Below are 18245 nucleotides of genomic sequence, written 5' to 3'. Positions count from 1 at the left end.
CTTTTTTAGTATTCACATATAAATAATGACTTGAATCTTCAACCAGTGATCTGAGAAAATAAATCTAAACCTCTTTATGCTCAAAATATTTTTTTCTGCCTCAGACATGCATCTTTTGATTTGCACAGTGTTCTGTCAAAAGGAAGAAGAGTGAATAGAAAGGAAGTGAATAGAGTAGCAGTGGAACACTACCAGAGTAGTATTCTTCTACCAGAAATGCAACTGCAGTGATTTACAAACCCTTTCTCTGGATTTTGGCAAAGCAATTACTTGACGGTTACTGACTGAAGTCAGAGGGCTGCCATCGCTCCTGCTGGACAGAGAGGCTCCGTTCACGGAGCACCTCATGGTGGCATCTGTCCAACTGCTCTACCTCTTCTGATAGCTCTGCTTTTCAGCAAGGGATTCCATAGCACATAGTATTACAAATTGTCCACTCATATAAACTCAACTCGTAAACCTACTCTTCTAACTTGAGAAACTTTTAGACTATAACTTCTGCATTTATAAGACTTTGAAATATTGCCTTAGATTACGGTAACAATTCTTCATATGGACATCTAGGTTTAATTAGTTGGCCCAGACTTGTACATAATTGTAAGCTGTCCTCTACTCCTCCACTTTATTATGCGCATCTGACTTTAACAGAAGTACCTCCCAAATACAACAGGCAACAGCTTACATAAATTTAATAAGCTTTAAGCTTGCCCATTGATCTTTTTTGTGCATCTCTCCTCTCTAGTGGGTGGTATCATCGTAACTCGCTATCCTATTTTAAAATTGTATTTTAAGGATATACATTTAAAACATATCTCAAAAAATATTTTGAAATGTAGAAATTGGCCATCCTGTTTTATAGTTATGAAGATAGAAGAAATTTTCATTCATCTAAGTCTATGGATAAGTCTAGTTGGGCTTCCCTCCCATAAAATGCATTTTCTAATGAAAAAAAAAAATGAAAGCAGAATTCCTTGACATAGACCAATTTTAAATTAAATCAGATTGTCTGTGTAACTTAGATAAAATACCTTAGAAAATTATTTGACTGTTATAAAGTCATGGATTACAATTACAGGCAATTCAGTCAAGATGAGTTTGAAAAACAATTGGAATTCGTCTGATTATGGAAGCACACATACCAAACAACTTCACCTGGTAGCAAACCATGACAGCTGATAATTAAATTAGTCTTTAAAATCAAGTTTATCAAATTATGATTGGGAAACTTTAGAATTATTTTAAAAAATGTGACTATTTCATTGTCTCTGTTTTTCATATAATGTGGAAAAAGATATTTGAACAGTAAAATGTGAAAAAATTTAGTGAGTCCTTTGGCAACTGAGACAAAATAATTTTTATACAGAAAGAGGACTTATGTAGTAAGGTAGAAGAATGTTTTTTCTAGTTTATATTGTAACGATTTAAAACTTTATTTTCAAGGAAACTATTAATAGCATTCACTTCAGTACAAATATTTCAGCAAAATTCTAAACACTGTGAGATCATTTGTAGTTTTCCCATTGGTTTCATTGAGACCATAGTCTTGTCGTCTGTATTTCGGAGTTGTTCATAAGAAAATAAGTCAAGGAAACTGGCGAAGTGAACTATAATTTTGTTTTTTAGAAAAGCATTTTGCAGTGAGTGTAATCAATTACTTTTCTCCTTAGGTCAATCTGGAGCAAATTATTAAAGAAAATCTATTGCTAGCTCAAGAATATCAAATGTTTCAGAAGTGCTACTTAAATTGTAAAGAAGATCTCACAGAACTCTATGATAGTAGAATCAAGGTGGAAGATTCAGTTAGAGATCATCAGCAGGTAAAGAGCTAATACCATTCATTCAATTAATTTATCTCCTATTTAAAATTCATTTGATCAATGCAGCTACCTAATACCAGTAGAATATGTTAGTAATATATCACCTATCACCTGCACTTTTATTTTCTTCTTGAGCATTTTTTGTATTTTCACTTCTTTTCTTGCTTGCTTGTTTTTTTGTACTTTGCAGAGCTACTCATATAAAGTATTAATTGTCCATTAAGTCATAATTCTATTTCTTTTACCTGGAATGTATTTATTTTTGTACAAAACTATATTACCCAGTATAGTATCCAGTACCTTAACATTATGCATTATTTTTCTATCAAATAGTCTTTCAGGGAATTGTGAGCTTTACAACAGCTATAATCAGACACTGCAAGCATTTAATGTAGAAAACATTGATATGAAAATGAAAAAAACTTAAAATCTAATTTGATGAACTTCCATGATGGAGGTATAGTGCTGAGGTATAATATTCTCTTGAATAATTATTTACATTTGAATAGGCTTTTTTTTGTTTAAATTTAGCAATGTTGTGGAATATAAATCAAGTGAGGTTTTCTAAAATTATTTTTAAGAAAGTAAATGTATGTACAAAGTCTTTTTTTCTTTGCTTTGTGTCTATAGATAGTTCTCAGAATATGAGCATCAACTATATCAGTATTAACTATAATTAAATCAAAAACATAATATGGGTATGTTAGCCGGAATATTGCTTGCTTGTCTTTCATGTCTATGTTTCTGAAAATTAATACACATCTAAATCATCATGCACAAAAATTGTAGGTTAATATCAACAATTTCAGGTAAGAATGTTAGAATGAAGATATTATTTATTTCAAATAAATAAATGAGATGTGAAGTTCAAATTACTAGTAGTACTTCACTTCTATCAGTCCCTCTTAGTCCTCTTAGTCCCTCGTATGTCCTATACCTGTATCTTCAGCCATTGCTCATTTCCCACAGTACACCTCAGTAAATCTCTAATTCTGAAATTCAGTGTACTCTGAATTTGAATTTGTTCCTTTCAAGATATTCTTGTTAACAACACACCTTTCTATATTTCAAGAACAAAAATGTTTTTAAGTCATGTATTCTTAGAGATAACCGTATTTGGAGAACAAGTTGAAGATCAAAACATAAATAATGGAAGAAAACTTCTATCTCTCCTCACCAAGTGAGTGCTAATTATGCTCCCTAAATATGATCTAAAGGCAAAGCTATGAGTATTGAGATGTTTTCTTAGAATGAGTGGGTTATAGAAGGAATTGAAAGTATTTTTTCTGAATACAGAATTAGGAATGCTTTCTAAAGAAAAATGTATCTATGTTCGATAATCTGGACCTTTAATTTCTTTGGATATAAGAGTGCCTCCTGGATGTACTAGTTCTTGGTAATATTTGTGAAACAGATTTCCCACTCAGCAATTTACCTCTTCTGGACACAGTGTAGGTGATATTATCATACATCTCGGTGAGGTAATATGGAAGCAAACAAAATTGCAAATGAGTTGGCATATATTATTGCTTTTTTCCTTCTCAATTTGAATACAATAAAATAAACATAGTAAAATATAGCAAAATTGCATTGCATTACCAACAGGATCTAGCTTCATCAGCACTGCCACATAATCATTTGTTTGGCTTTTTAAAATCTTGTTTATGAAGAAAATGGTTATGAGTATGTTGCTATTCTATAGAAGCTTATAAGCAGCATTGCATTACGACATGTGTACCTAGTTTATGGTAGAAATTAGTGATGGGGGTATTTAGGCTTTCTGACAGTCCTCTGTGCCATTAAGTATATGAAGAAGAGAAACTCTATTGAGAATATTAATTTGGGAATTACAGTAACAACTACTCTGATGTCCTTTCTGATAATTCTTCACTTTGTTAAGGGACTAACTAGTTTGACAATTAAGGCAAAACATGTACATCATTATCACAGAGTATTTAGCAGTTATGACAAAAGGAAAGAAGGTGTTGACTACATACAGCTCCTGTAAAAATAAGGTGTGTTTTCTTCTTAGTTTTTTTTTTTGTTAAGTGAATTACAACTGCAACAGAAAATCAATTCTGAGGGAGTATCAAAGTAATGATTTTTCTAGGTGTTGCACTATATACATGCATTACAATGTGCAGACTTCAAGAGGCACATTCCTCCATTCCTAAATCCTGAAGACTTCTTTCTCTTAGTATCCTATGCATATATTATTACTCAAAATTAGAAGCTAGTTTTTATGAATACTAATGTAAAAAGAAAACTACTAATATTAAATTGTTTGGCATACTTTAAATGGATATTAGTAACTGCTCTAACTAATTAAGTAGGTTTACTTTGGAATCCTAAGTAGCTGCTTTGTTCAGCCCCAGAAAAGGCTCCGTCTTGATGGGTGAAATAGTGTCTTTGGCAGCATGAAGTGTTTTATCGTGATCTTGCAAGGTTCTGTGTACTGAGGAAGGTGCACTTACGAACAGGGAGGATATGCATCACTGAATAGAGGAGCTATGCCTGTGAAAAGTATAATACTCTCTTCTGCATAGTGAATGCAAGGGAATTCTCTTGGAGGAGAAAGGATTTTTTTAACACTGCTGTACAGATGCAGTGGATGAGACAAGGTTTTCATATCCCACTGTTGTTTTCTAGATTTCTACCTTGCATGCTATAACAGATAATAGCCTTGTGGAAAACACATATACAAGTTTCAACTTTGCTGCGAGTGAGAAAGCATTTCTGCTTTCTTCAATTCTTGTGATTAATGAAGTTATTATGTAGCACTGGTAATAGGCTTGTTTTTGCAGGTGTATAATACTATATCTGCCTTTGTTTTCTTTACTTCACCCCATTATTATACTACAAATTCTTCAATTCTAACAAATTCCATGAGATTTTATGTTTTTGTTGGGCTTCTGAAATCAAAAAGCTAGCTAGGAATATCAGCTTTAACTTGGAAAGGTTGAAGTTTCAAATGTTCTTTTTTCAATTTCTTCTGGAACTGTTAACAAGATTGCATACTAGTGCCAGAAATACTTCTATGCACGAAAACCAATACTATGGGCAATCTTAGAATATCTATCCCAAGAATGAAATTTGTTACTTCCATCATATCTTGCTAATGGATTAATGGTTGTACTGTAGACATCAGTGTTTGTTATCTTGAAATTAGGGTCGATTCCAAAATATAGAGATATGTCATTATATATTAATAACCTGTTTACTTGAATCTAACAAAACTTTAAGATTTTTTTTATTCAGATAATTTGCATTTAAAAATTATCTCACTGAAAATTACTATTGTTTTAAAATTAAAGTAAAAATTCATTCTCATATTCATGTTCTGTTACCTTCAAGAGGCCAAATTATATTGAGGCTGTGGGAGAAAGGAGTCTATTGATTTCTGTTTCCTTTTTTACTTTCTGGATAACTGACATATTATTGCAGTAAAACATATGTAGGGTCAGTTCATGCTGAATAGTTATTAGAAACCATGATAACAAAAGTCATTACACTGCAGTTCAGTTTTGACAGTAAAATTTCTGCAACATTATCACAAATCCTCACGCATTAGTGCAATGATCCTTACTATAGTTTCATATTAGAATCAAAAGACTGCTGTAGCATGCTTGATACAAAAAGTCATGCAAGTCAAGTGAAGTTCTTCTATGCTTTCATATAAATATATTTTCATGTCTTTCTTATGTATGTGTTTGGCTCTGAGCCCTCTTGGATATTACTGCCTTTAGTATTTTGCTCAACTAGGATATAAGTTTGTGGTTTTTTTTAAAATGAAGTTCCCATTGTTTTGAATCACCAAATAGAATATAAAGTAAATCTGATGCATGCCAGTTTATGCAATTAACTTCTGATTTTGTGGTTCCCATTCATTGACCTTAATGACAAAAAAAAAAAAAATACTATTATTTGTAAACAAAAAATACTTTCTGTCTTTAAACTGTGTTTTTGCCTATTCGGTTCATTCTGGAGGTCTTGGATTGTTTCATATCTTCACAAGACTAATAGTGAAAGCACTGATAATATTACAGCAAAAAACAGACCTCCATACCTATTTCCTTACAAATCTTAAATGAAGAAGAAACCTATTAAGGATTCAGTGTGAAAGCATTGAAAATTATCATAAAAGGAATATCGGAAATTTAATTTCGTAAATGTTTAACCAGTTTTCAGATCTGTTTTGATTAAGAATAGAAACTAGTGATGGAACTGATTTTTCTTTTCTTTTGCAGATATAACAAGACTAAATAATAGCTATTAAGCAAAAGAGTGTCATTTACAATGTTCTTAACTGAGTTTTTTTTTCTGACTTTAGAATTTTGACACTGTGATAGGTTGTCAGAATAGACAGCTTCATATAAAAACAGAAGGAAAAGATGTGTCTTCAATAAGGTTTTTATTATGCAAATTTGCTTTCATTGAGCTAATTATATTTAAACAATGTAAGCATCAAATTAATGTTATAATTAAATTTAAATCAATAATTCCATAAGTTCAGATGACTCAGTAAGAAAATTAATACAGCAGGCAGTCAAATCATATTATTAGTTTGGTAGCAAAACAAAGTTATTTCAATAATTTAAAGAAAGTCAGTCTCCTTTCCATATGTATCAGCCATATCAGTGGCTGGTCAGATTAGATTTGCATACTACAGAAGCAATCACAGAGCAGAATGTCTGTAGGATTCAAATGTTAGTTCCTACAGAAAATTGGAGAAGAAGATGTCGCATTATAGAAAGTGAAATCTCTTTATTTCTCTGTAAAAAGATACATAGAAATTTGATAATTCATTTAGGTATTTATTTTAGAACTTGGGTGTCCTCAAATGCCTCTGGAGAAAAGATTAGAAAACTCTTTCCAAATAATGATTCTTCTTAATTGAAGATAGAATTTTTGTTTTTTTCCTGCATCTGTATTCCTATTCCAGACTCCATTTAGTATAGAGAGAACATAAAAGGAACAGATAAATTGTGCTAGCACCTCTACCAAAGTAGAAATAGATGTTTTTAGCACTCCTTGTACTCAACAATTCTTTCTAACATGTAGATACCCATTAATGTGCCCATATGAATAACTTGCAGAAAAGACCTGTTCTCTAGTTTATCTTATTCAGTCAGGAGGTAGATAGAATATTCTATTCTGTGGTTGATTTTTTTAGGTATCCAGGAAAATACTATTATGGCGAGAGAATTAACTTTGTGTAGGTTTTGCAAAACAGTTGACTTTGGAAGTAAAACTTACCCTTATCTTAGTGTTCCAGCGGTTTTGTATTAGGGAACCTATGTACCAGTGCTGACTTGACCCATTGTACGCTTGTTTTTTCTAATAACACTTTATAGTGATTTTAGAATTGTTACTGTTACAGATGGATTTAATCAAAAACAGGCAGAAGATCTTCCATTATTAAATTCAAAATCAATTTTTAAGAAATTTACTTACTTTCCTTTGTTTACGTTTATAGCAGGCAGGTCGAATGACTGCAGAGTATCAAACTTCCTTAGGAAAAGTTCAAAAGTTCAAAAAATGTTTATATCTTATTTCGTATACTTTACGTTCATTTTTAGCCACATAGATTAATAGTTTGAGATTTACATTCTTATTAGCTACATAAATTCACGTTCATTCACATTTACTCCAAACTTGCATTAAGAGCATCATTAAGGTCACAGTGTTATAGCTTAATCTTACAAATACTTTCTGAAAATATTTGGTGTCAAAATAGCTTGACTTAGCATTCAATAATGGACAAAAACACTTGCAACAAACAACAAACAAAATGCTCTAACTTAATAAAAGTCATACTTTTGCTTTCATTTTTAGCTCATAAACAGCATTATTAGAATCTTTCAGGATTATAAAGCACACCTACATTGTAACTCATCTCAAATGCCTTATTAGGGGTACTTATGTTAAAATCTTATTAGGCCTATATTTTCCATGCTCATATGCTTGAAAAGCTAAAACATTCTTAATAGTTTAACATATAAGATTAATGTGCCCTGTTATGCAAGCTGTTATTCCAGAAATGGGTAGAAACTTTTGTACTGCACCTTCTTAAACACTTCCACTCAGAATTAAATCCATTAATCAGAAGGAATGGTCTCCACTAGAATTAGCTGGAAAAAGTCTGATGAAACAATTCTCTACTGACAGGTTGTGGTGAAGTTCCACATGCATTTATGTGTACTCTGAACCGGTCTCGTGAATGTATGGCTCTAGGACCTTTGTGGGAACCAGCGCTTCAATGGCTGGAGTCTTTGTTGCTGAGGCAATCAGCCAGCCTAGGTTTTAAACCAAACGTCTTTGCAGTTTCGCTAACTCCCAAGGACGCTTGTCCCAGTGAGGCAGGTTGTGGCAGACATAGTATTTGAGGACAGAAATCATATTCATTTTCTGTTATTATGTACAAGTAAAATAGCACTTAGAGAGGTTGGAATATACACTTATACAAGAAAAGTCTTGCCAACTGGTAGAGCAGAGCTGCACAAGTATATTTTTAGTTAGAAATTAATATGAAGAGAAGTTCTCAAAATCTGTTTCAGGCTAATCTAAAGCTAAGATTTTCAGAATTTGGGACAAAAGAAAAAATGCTGGAGGTTGGGGAGAACAAATATTTCTTTCCTGAAAAATGTTTGTTTGCTTTGATTAAAAATAAAATGTTTGGAAATCAGTGGATAGATCTAGAAAGGGCATTTGATATTTTTCAGTGGGGAAGATGAGTACTTCTTCACTTAAATGTCAGTAATTCAGATGCTCTGTATCCTCTCAGGTTCAAGTACTCTGCCACAATGATCCTTGGCTAAGTCTGTCTCTGTCAGTTTCTCACTGCAGTCACACACTGTGAATAATTATTTCTGGAGGAGACAAAAGGGTGAAATCATTAAGGAGTCTGTCTAACAGTAGAACACTGGTCTGAAATAAATGTTAGTAAATTATGCTAAAAGTAGTTTCATCATTGATACTGAAGTAAGCAACCCCAAAATAATGCAGGTTTCAGAGCTGGGCCTGCCCAGATGTGTGATACCTTCTTTCTAATCTTTGTTGTAAATGGGACAGTGGGAATGTGAATTTGAGTCTTCCTATTCTTGAGAACACTTAACCCTAGAATAATCCTGCAGTTAGAGTACAGTCCCTTCCGAATTTTCAGGATTAAAGCTATTACCTCTCTGCGTTACAAAGGAGGGTCACGCCGCATGTAAGGAAAGGGTTCTTCACCAGAGAGTGGTGGGCATGGAAGAGAGTGCTAGGACAGTGGTCGTGGCCCCAAGTGCCAGAGTTCAAGAAGCACTGGGAAAACACTCTCAGACATAAGGTTTAAAATTTGGGTGGTCCTGTGTGGAGGCAGGAGTAGGACCCTTGTGGGTCTCTTCCAACTTAGAATATTCTGTGATTCTGTGATGCTCTATGATTGCGTGATTACTGAGTGTCAGGGGACTTCCAAGGCTGCCAGCAGAACACACAACCTGAGAGAAAACCAGAAGCTTCACTCTGTATCCACAAGTTACCTGCGCTGCAGCTGCAGTTCGGCTCCTCCCACATGCTGGCTGTGTGCCTTCTTCCTTCTTTGAGTACCATCTTGGAGAGGGAGTAAAATTAAACAAGGACCTAGGTTAGAAAACTTAGGGAGCAGCTGTAGCACATCAATTCATGCTCTCAGGTGTGAATACCTCTGAATCACTGGAAATAAATTATGTTTTGGGATCTGTTGGAATAAGTTCTTCATGTAAATACAAAAATTATCTATCCGTATTAAAAAAATAGAAAAGAAGGTATTTTCAGATTCTAAAAATAATTTGCTGAATTGGAGAATGAATAATTGTGAAATAAAGAGGGTGGGAATGAGGGATTCCAGTATAAAAAAGCACCAGGGCTGTTGTAATTTTCAGAGATAAGTGTGTTGAACGCAGCATTGCTATCTACTTCCCAGTAACCCAGTGTAATTTTGTTAGTCCTAATATATTTTAACACTAAATCTAGCCATTCTTGACATTGATTTCAGTGCAATTTGTGTAATAGGTCAAGTAAAGTGGTGCTTATTGACTGCTGATTGTATATGTTTTTCCACCTGACGTGTTATTGTTAATTGACATGCTCTTTCATTTTCCTGAGATAATTTTCACTCTATTTGAATAAGTGCCCGTAATTCCCCCTTTGTAAACTGGGTCTCTTTCATGGCAAATATCAAATATAGTTTTGAGAATCAGATAAATTGCAGACACTAATTCATTCCTCCAGCAACAGAACATTACAATAATCAGATTCAAGCTAATTTGTCAAACATAATTTACCTTTAGTGAATATGTGCTGTCTGCCCCTAACTAAATCACCCATTTCTAAATGTCTTGTAATCTTGTCCCATACCATTATTTCTAGTAATATTCCTGCAAAAGAATCCTGAATAACACTAATGGCCTGAAGTTTTCTGAGTAATTCTTTGTCTTGACGTACTGCAGAATGTTCTACCTCTATTCCTATGTGATTACAGATCCTGTATTAACAGGTATTAACAACAGTCTGCTCTTTACCTTCATTCCTGGAGATTATAGGATTATAGTAAAGGCTATCTAATCATCATTATGTTGGCTGCTTTACTGAAGCTTTTTGATTGTATTGCCAAAGTTGCCTTCAGACATTTTTTTTTTTGTAATTATGAGTGTGGTGATATAGATTGTACTTTTTGATGCCTTGTTTCCTTCAGCTGAAGAAAACAAATGGACTAAAGTGACACAGCATACTGGACAGAAACCCAAACATCATTTTAAACAGTAGTAATCTGATTTGTACGTTGGTGTACCACCAGATGGTATGTTTCCTCTTGTTCTTCTATTGAGAAGTAGAGCAGGTTCCTCTGTGGTCCCTCTTGTTTCCTCTACTTAGCTCCAAATGCGTTTCTCCAACTCTAAGGTTTTCAAACTGTCTGCATAAAATTGCAACAAAGGCCCCAAGGAAAGTTTCCCTTCCTGAAATATCATCTTGGATGTGCCTCTTCCTTCACTGTCTTTTTGTATACAGGGTATCATCAGTATCTACTATCTTCAACTCATTCTTGCAAAAAATTCCTTTTATGTCTGCTTTGTTGAAATGATAACTACTTTTTGTCATTCACGCAAAAAGTCTCCTTTTCTAGCACTCCCCATGGTAGCCTGTGAACTTCTATTTTTTTCCCTGCATACCAGAATTCCAGCAGAACTCCTTTCTGGGTTACTTCCATGAAGAATGTGAAACAAACAGGTTTCCAGCCTCTTACTAGCTCTCTGGCAGGCACAGATGGCAATTATCCACTGTAATTTTTAAAAGTGTGAATTAGAATCTTGAGGTTACATAGTCTAAAGTAAGACTTACACAAAGGATTATTCTGTGACCGTGAGTATGTTTACTATATTGAAGCTGCATAACTTGTAAAACTTAGAGATCTATGCATTGTCACTACTCTTTGCAAAGTCTGGAAATTCTTCCCAGGATCCTGCAGAAGGAAACCCTCTTCCTGGGTTTTACATCTCATACACAGCCTCCAGTGGTCATCGAACTGCCAAAAGCCCAGAAAAAGCTCAGGGCATAGAGACAGTAGCCAGCACTCCAGAAGAGGTTTGTAAAACAAGGAGTAGCTCTTAAAATTACTGTAATGACTGTAAATGATTGTGAGTACTCTAAAATGATTGTCCCAAATCCAAACTAGTTACTTTAAAACAGGGCTGAAAAGAATCCCATCCTACTGATAATTCTGTCCCCAGGTTTTCATTCTACTGCAAGAAATGTCAGGATTTGTATAGAAAGATGCTACTCTCATTCTTCCCATCTCACCAAGGTCTAGGTGCACTGGATAAGCTCTATATACACATCTCCTTCTGTTTGGGCTTGCCTAAATTGAGAGGATTGGTATATTTGAAAAACCCTTGGGGGATCTGGAAGGTTTGCGATGAAGGATCAGACAGAAACGAATGATGGGCTGAACAACCATTGTAACAGTTAAGAAGAAACGTACTTTGTATGCTCAGTACACTTGTTCCCAAAATCAATGAATGATATGTAATATTGAATCACTGTGTTATTTTCCAGAGAATTATTTTCTACAGTATTAGTGGTGTCCTTTGTGGCTCAGATTCAAATTGCAGCTTTATAGAGTAGAGGAAAACTTCTTCATCCTGAGATATAACAAAAATAAATTCACATCCATTCCCTGAAGAAATCTCTATCATGTTACACAAGTTAATATGTAAATGTTTTGAAAATGTGTTTCTTTGGCACCATATTATACATGTAAATGATTACTATTATTTTCTTCCCATGTGCATCTGAAAGCAAAAGTATTACTATATAATATGCTATATATATATGTGCACTTTCTAAACATTATAGTCATTTCAGACAAATTCAAGCTAAGCAAAATGTCAAACTTTGTTTACTAATTTCATTCTTATCTTTTCTTTTAATATCCTGTCTTGGTTCTCTAGTTATAACGTAGATGCACCTAAAGTTCACTAGAAACATTTGCCATTAGCTCCTTCTAAAAAAATTAAATTTGAGGATAATCCTACCTCCAGAGCTTATTCTGTTCCTGGCCATTGACTGTGACAGTGAAAGGCTCATCTGAAAGCAGTGGAGCATCCCATCTAAAAGCATAAAACATATTACATTTCATGAAAAAGCTAATTCAGATTGTTTAATTCTGGTAATATTGCCTCTGTCACCTTCAAAATCAAAATGTTCTTTCCTGTTATTATAAAGAAAACAACCAAATTGCTTAAAAACCCATTTGAACACACAGCTGCCTTATGTTGCATACTAATTTGATTAAAAATGCTTGCGCCTCACCAGCATTTTTTACATAAAACACAGTGGTGAATTTAACAAAGAAATATAAATAATTTTGGCAATTTTTGATGGTAGAGTACATTATAGTGTCCACAGTACCCCTGGACCAAACAAAGATCTTGCTGCAGTATTGGAAGGCTTTAAACTGAATATCTCGCTGTATTTGTTTGCTCAATGCTTTGGGCACTGTGCCAACCTCATTGTGAATAACTGCATTAGTCAAGTGTATCCAAATTATTACAACACAGCGTCCATCCCAGTTATTGCTGTTGAAGCATTTTCTGAATCTTCACAACACCAGAAATGTTTATTTGAGGGGAGAGCTTTACATAAATTCAGGGCAATTTTAATTTTAGACAGAAAATCTTAACATCTTTACAAGTGGCTTGTGTAACTAGGTTTTCCTGGAAAGAATAATTAGGAAGTAATTGTACTACTTTTGTTTACTTATTATGAACACCTTGCCTAAAGCGAGGAGCTGCCATGACAGGAGAATGAAGAAAAGAGGAGCCAGAGCACAATTCACTGCATTTATTTCTCAGCTTACAGAAATAAGTATTGTCAACAATCATCTCACCTTCTTCCATCTTCACTCTACCCAGCTTAACTCCTCATTCCTTCATAGAGACGATGATGATGCAATAAGTCTTAGTTGATTTCTAATTATCTAACTGCCTTCCAAAGAGCGACTATAGTCTGCGTATCTTATTCTTTCCTCTCCTAGAGGAGTTCTTCCTCCTGATGCAGAGATGTTCAATCTTTCTCATCACAGCAACCCTGTGACTGGGGCCAACCATTGTGAATTGAGGCCCTGGGCAGCCTGGTCTAGTATTAGATGTGGAGGCTGGCGGCCCTGCCTGCGGCAGGAGGGTTGGAGCTTGATGTTCCTTGAGGTCCCTTCCAACCCAAGCCATTCTATGATTCTATGAACTCTTGTGCTAAAATGTGTGTGCAAGATATAGAACGTGAAGATAACCATGTTCCCACCCTTCCATTTCAGAATAGCTCAGGTCAAGGTGGTCTTACGGGTCACAAAACAATCTAGCAATGTTTATCTCTGCAGCCTTTGCTGGTTTACTTCTCATGTTTGGCTATTTGTATTACTCTGCAGTTTCTAAATCAGCATAAGCTTTGTCCTGAAGTATAGTTTGAGCAAGAGAGATTTGACCTGTGTGATAACTACATGTCATCAGGAGATGCAGCCTGATCATTCCTGTTACATACATCTGGCAAGGCAAAGAAATCTCTCTCCTCCTTAGTTTGGAACTTGTGTTTTCCTTCTCCTATAGTGAACAACGTTACTTTCTCCTCCTTATCTAGCCCTACTGAAACAAGACTTCAAATTTACACATTAAATATAGGTCTTTCAGCTTTTCTTTTCACTGTCCTTTACCTTTTATTCTCAACATCATCTTCATCAGTGTTACGTTCTCTCATAGGAATAAAAATTCAAGGCTCTTGTACTAGCATGTGTGACTGAGGTCGTTGAGAGATTTAGTGTGGGGATAAGCTGGTTAGTCCTAAGCAGTTACGCACCTGATAGTTTGGTCTGGTGCGCTACAATAACCAGAAAAGCATACATTATTATGCCATGGAAATCTAAATTATCATCTACTAAACTTAGTTAGAGACAGGAGTTCCTTGTTCTGCGAGTTGCGGTAATACCTGACATTACACGGAAAAGCAAAAGTCTCTAAATTTCCTGTGAAAGAAACATATCAAAGCCATTTACTATGAAACACTGACATTTTACATCATCATGTTTGTCCCTAGTCTCTGCTCTGAGGTCTAATTAAAAGCAAGCAAGAAGCTGAGTTTATTCTGATGGCTGGTCTCAGCTCAACATAGCAATTTTGGGGTGCTACTAGCACCACTTATTTGTTTCTGCTGCCAGACTTCATCAGTGGGAACAGAATGCTTAATTTCAAATTCTGCAATGCTATCCTTCATTGTGTAGAGGTTGAATGATCTGCTCAACTGAGGAGAGTTTGTTTCTCTGCTATGCAAAATATATGTGCAAAATATAGAAAGAAGAATACATTTCACAAGATCGACTTAACTGGCTAAATAACAAGATTTTCAATATGAGTACATCATTATCACATTTTGGATTTGAAATATTTTGTCACACTAACATAACTCACAACAAAATTACAAGCTTTAATGGCAGACTACCATATACAAGTTTCCTCAAGGATAAAGTAGTCTTGATTTTTGACACACGAACAAGTTATTGTCCATCAGCCACACAATGGTAAGAGCCTGTGAGCATAGTTCTGCAAATAGTACCGTGTACCAGAAGCATGGTAAATTATTGTTCTGTGAGTGAGGGATAAGTGATTTCTCAGTCAGATGTGGATGCACTTGCAATACAGATAGACAGAGAGAATTTATGCAGATACGCAAACCATTTAACTGAAGACATAAATACCATGTCTTGTGATGCTATTGATAGGTCTGTATTGCCTTCTGAGCAACACCATGATATTTCTGTGCCTGCCTTAAATTATCTCACATTGAGTACTCGTTACAGAGTAAAAGAATGCACAGTGACTAAACGTCAGAGCAGCTGATGCATGCTAACCTTTTCATGTGTCACAGCCCTCTGACAACTTGAGTTTTTACATATGCCTTTGGATTTTTTACATTAAATCATCAACCTGCCAATGTTGTTCCCAAAAGTAACACTCAAAAAATGATTCTGTTGAATGATCAGGGAGCTCTTTTATTTTATTTGGGCAAGAATGAACACTTCTGGAACTTTCTTATATTTTTGTAAGATTTTAGGATTTAGAATTAGAGGTGGAGGTATTTTTTCATGAAGAATAGCTAACTGACCCTCATTTTGATTTTGATTACGCTATGTGATGCCATCAATACATGCATTTTTGAAAACAATTTTTCATTCAGCAAGAACTCAATCTAATTTCCTAAGCAATCTGACACTTCATATGTGTGCTTAACTCTTTGAATATAGTCTGCTTGCCTATAGCTAAGTATCAGGTTCTATAAATGGTTAGAAACTTCAAAGTACCTAAGGTAGCCACACGTTTGAAATTCTCTGAAGTTCTTGCAGTGCACATAGTCCCCACTGCCAGTGTATATGCACAATTTATGCAAATGGACTGAGAATGCAGGCGGTAACAACAGCCTTTTTATCAGACAGTAAATCTGAGAGAGACACAAGTAGATTGCAGGTAACCAGTTTACTTTCATGCTAACATATTGATGTTTATCAAGAGATTTAACATCACTTTCTACCATTTGGAAGGTTCTAGAATCACATAATCTTCTGAGTTAAAAAGAACCTTTAAAGGTCATCTAGTCCAACTCTCCTGCAATACAGGGACACTTACAGCTACATCAGGTTTCTCAGAGTCCTGTCCAGCCTGGCCTTGCATGTCTCCAAGGACAGAGCATCCACCACCTCTCTGGGCAAGCTGTGCCCAGAGTGCCTCACCACTCGTCTTGTAAAAAACGTCTTCCTTATATCTAGTCTAAATCATTTTCATGATTTTATTTGAAACCATTTCCCCTTATCCTACCACAACAGACCCTGCTAAAGAGTCTGTCTCCTTCCTTCTTATACCTACCCTTTAGATAGTGAAAGTCGGCTCCCGGTTCTCCTCAGAGCCTTCCCTTCTCCAGGCTGAACAGCCCCAGCTCTCTCAGCCTGTCCTCATAGGGAAGGTGTTCCATCCCTTGCGTCATTTGCGTGGCCCTCCCCAGGATGAGCTCCAACAGGTCCATGTCTCTCCTGTACTAAGGACTCCACATCTGGATGCAGTACTCCAGGTGAGGCCTCACCAGTGCAGAGCAGAGGGGCAAGATCACCTCCCTCACTCAGCTGACCACAATTCTTTTGATGCGGCTCAGGATATGGTTGGCTTTCTGGGCTGCGAGGGCGCATTGTTGGCTCATGTCCAGTTTACCATCCACCAGCTTACCATCCTTTCTATTCCCACCAGATATTTCAACCTACATTTATTTTCTGTATTTTTGGGAGGGACAAAGGAGTATGCTAATTAATTTCTCTCTCTGCCATGTAGAGCTTCCTCTAGCAGGGACTGACTTTGATTTCCCTGATTTTGTGGATGTATTTTCTTCCCAGAGCAGAGATGTTGTGTCAAACAAGAGACCACAAAGAAAGAGTAAAGCCCATATCTCCTTTAAAATGGTTTAATCTACTACAATTCTGACATATCTGTACAGGAGCACATAGGAGCATGAAGGAGTGTTAATTAAAGATACCATGTCAACGTGTATAAGATAAAATGAGTGCCACTTTCCTTCCTCAGCCATTTTCTTCTATTTAGATGCAAGGTGATCAGAGTATAGCAAACAAGCTGTAAGATAATCTGGTACTTGAAAGATCTTTAGCTACTCTGAGCCTCTGTGTGAGACCCAGATTCCTGCAGCCATTATTTATTTCCAGAATTAAATGGTGAGACAGTTCTAGTTCAGAATTATAGCTAGAATACTATAATTTTCTAATGTATTGCTCATGATCATTAAAAGTACTATCAGCCACTGAATAGTGAGTGACGATCAGTGCAGAGATGTCCAGCTGCTGCTTTAAGTCTGGTACTGGGGCGTGTGAACTGGGACGCATTGGGCAGATACCCTGCAAGGGTATTTTATTAAATTAACAGTAGTGAATGGTGCATAAAATTGTCACTAAGATAAATTTATTACAGTACTATTTCTTCTCACATTATTCTGTATGGGGAGCTACCCCAACAGAGTTTCCAATTCAGTAGTATGCCTGAAGCCAGGGGTTTTATCAGCAGTGTGTCAAAGGGTGTCTGGCTCTCATTCATATATAATTTACTCTTATTACACAAGTTATTTCTGTTGTTCTGCACTAACAGTTGTATATTTTCTAATGAAGGTTTAAATCAACTGGGAACCAGGGTATAAAGAGAATTTCAGTGTTTTGTGCCAAGTATGGATTGTTTGTCTTCCTGTTAGTTATGGATTGTGAGTGTATTATTGCTGAAGGAGAATTTTTGTTTTTTCCTTTTTCTTTCATTATATTTAATTAAATTATAAGAACTTTTCAAGTGTTCAAAACAAACAATGTCATTAAAAAAAAATTTTTTTTAAAGTCATTATTAAAATAAACATACGGACCTAACTAGCCTTCCTACATCAGCTTTTTGCCATATTGAACTTTCAGTGGTAACTCCAAAAGTATCTTGGTGTTTGATATTTACTAGCTGGATTTTGGCAGGAGCTGAATATCTACATAGCTGCAATCATCCATAATATTCACTTCAAAGTTTTGAAATTTGTCCAAATTTTATTTGTCTTACCTGTGTCTGCTGTATCTGCTATATGCTGGTTGTCTCTGACTACGGAGTTGTGTGAGAAGTGGGTAGAACATGCTGACACCTGCTGAGCTAAGAACATTTAAGTTTTGGCTCAGTCATTTCAGTCCTTTTTTTCTGTGTCTGTGGGAAAGCCCTTGGTGAACTGGATGCCTTCCCCATGTTACCAACCTTCTATCAAAAGGCAGGCAGCTGGGACTGTGGTATGTAATGATGGAGAGAGCTTGATGTGTGTCCTCCTTGCTACACGCACTGAGCACTTCAGGACTAT

At 35.5% G+C, this 18245-nt stretch overlaps 1 protein-coding gene across 2 annotated transcripts in view; it reads left to right on the top strand.

The window, feature by feature from the left end:
* The window catches only part of CCDC178 (coiled-coil domain containing 178), a 186553-nt gene that overhangs the window by 129324 nt on the left and 38984 nt on the right, over positions 1-18245 (top strand). For both annotated transcript variants that reach the window (XM_021386458.1, XM_021386457.1), the window contains exon 18: positions 1668-1817. In XM_021386458.1, the coding sequence (XP_021242133.1) occupies positions 1668-1817 (150 nt within the window). The remainder of the gene's footprint in view (positions 1-1667; positions 1818-18245) is intronic.

The sequence above is a fragment of the Numida meleagris genome, chromosome 2, assembly GCF_002078875.1.
Source record: "Numida meleagris isolate 19003 breed g44 Domestic line chromosome 2, NumMel1.0, whole genome shotgun sequence".
Taxonomy (NCBI): domain Eukaryota; kingdom Metazoa; phylum Chordata; class Aves; order Galliformes; family Numididae; genus Numida; species Numida meleagris.
This window is presented reverse-complemented; position numbering and strand designations above follow the sequence as displayed.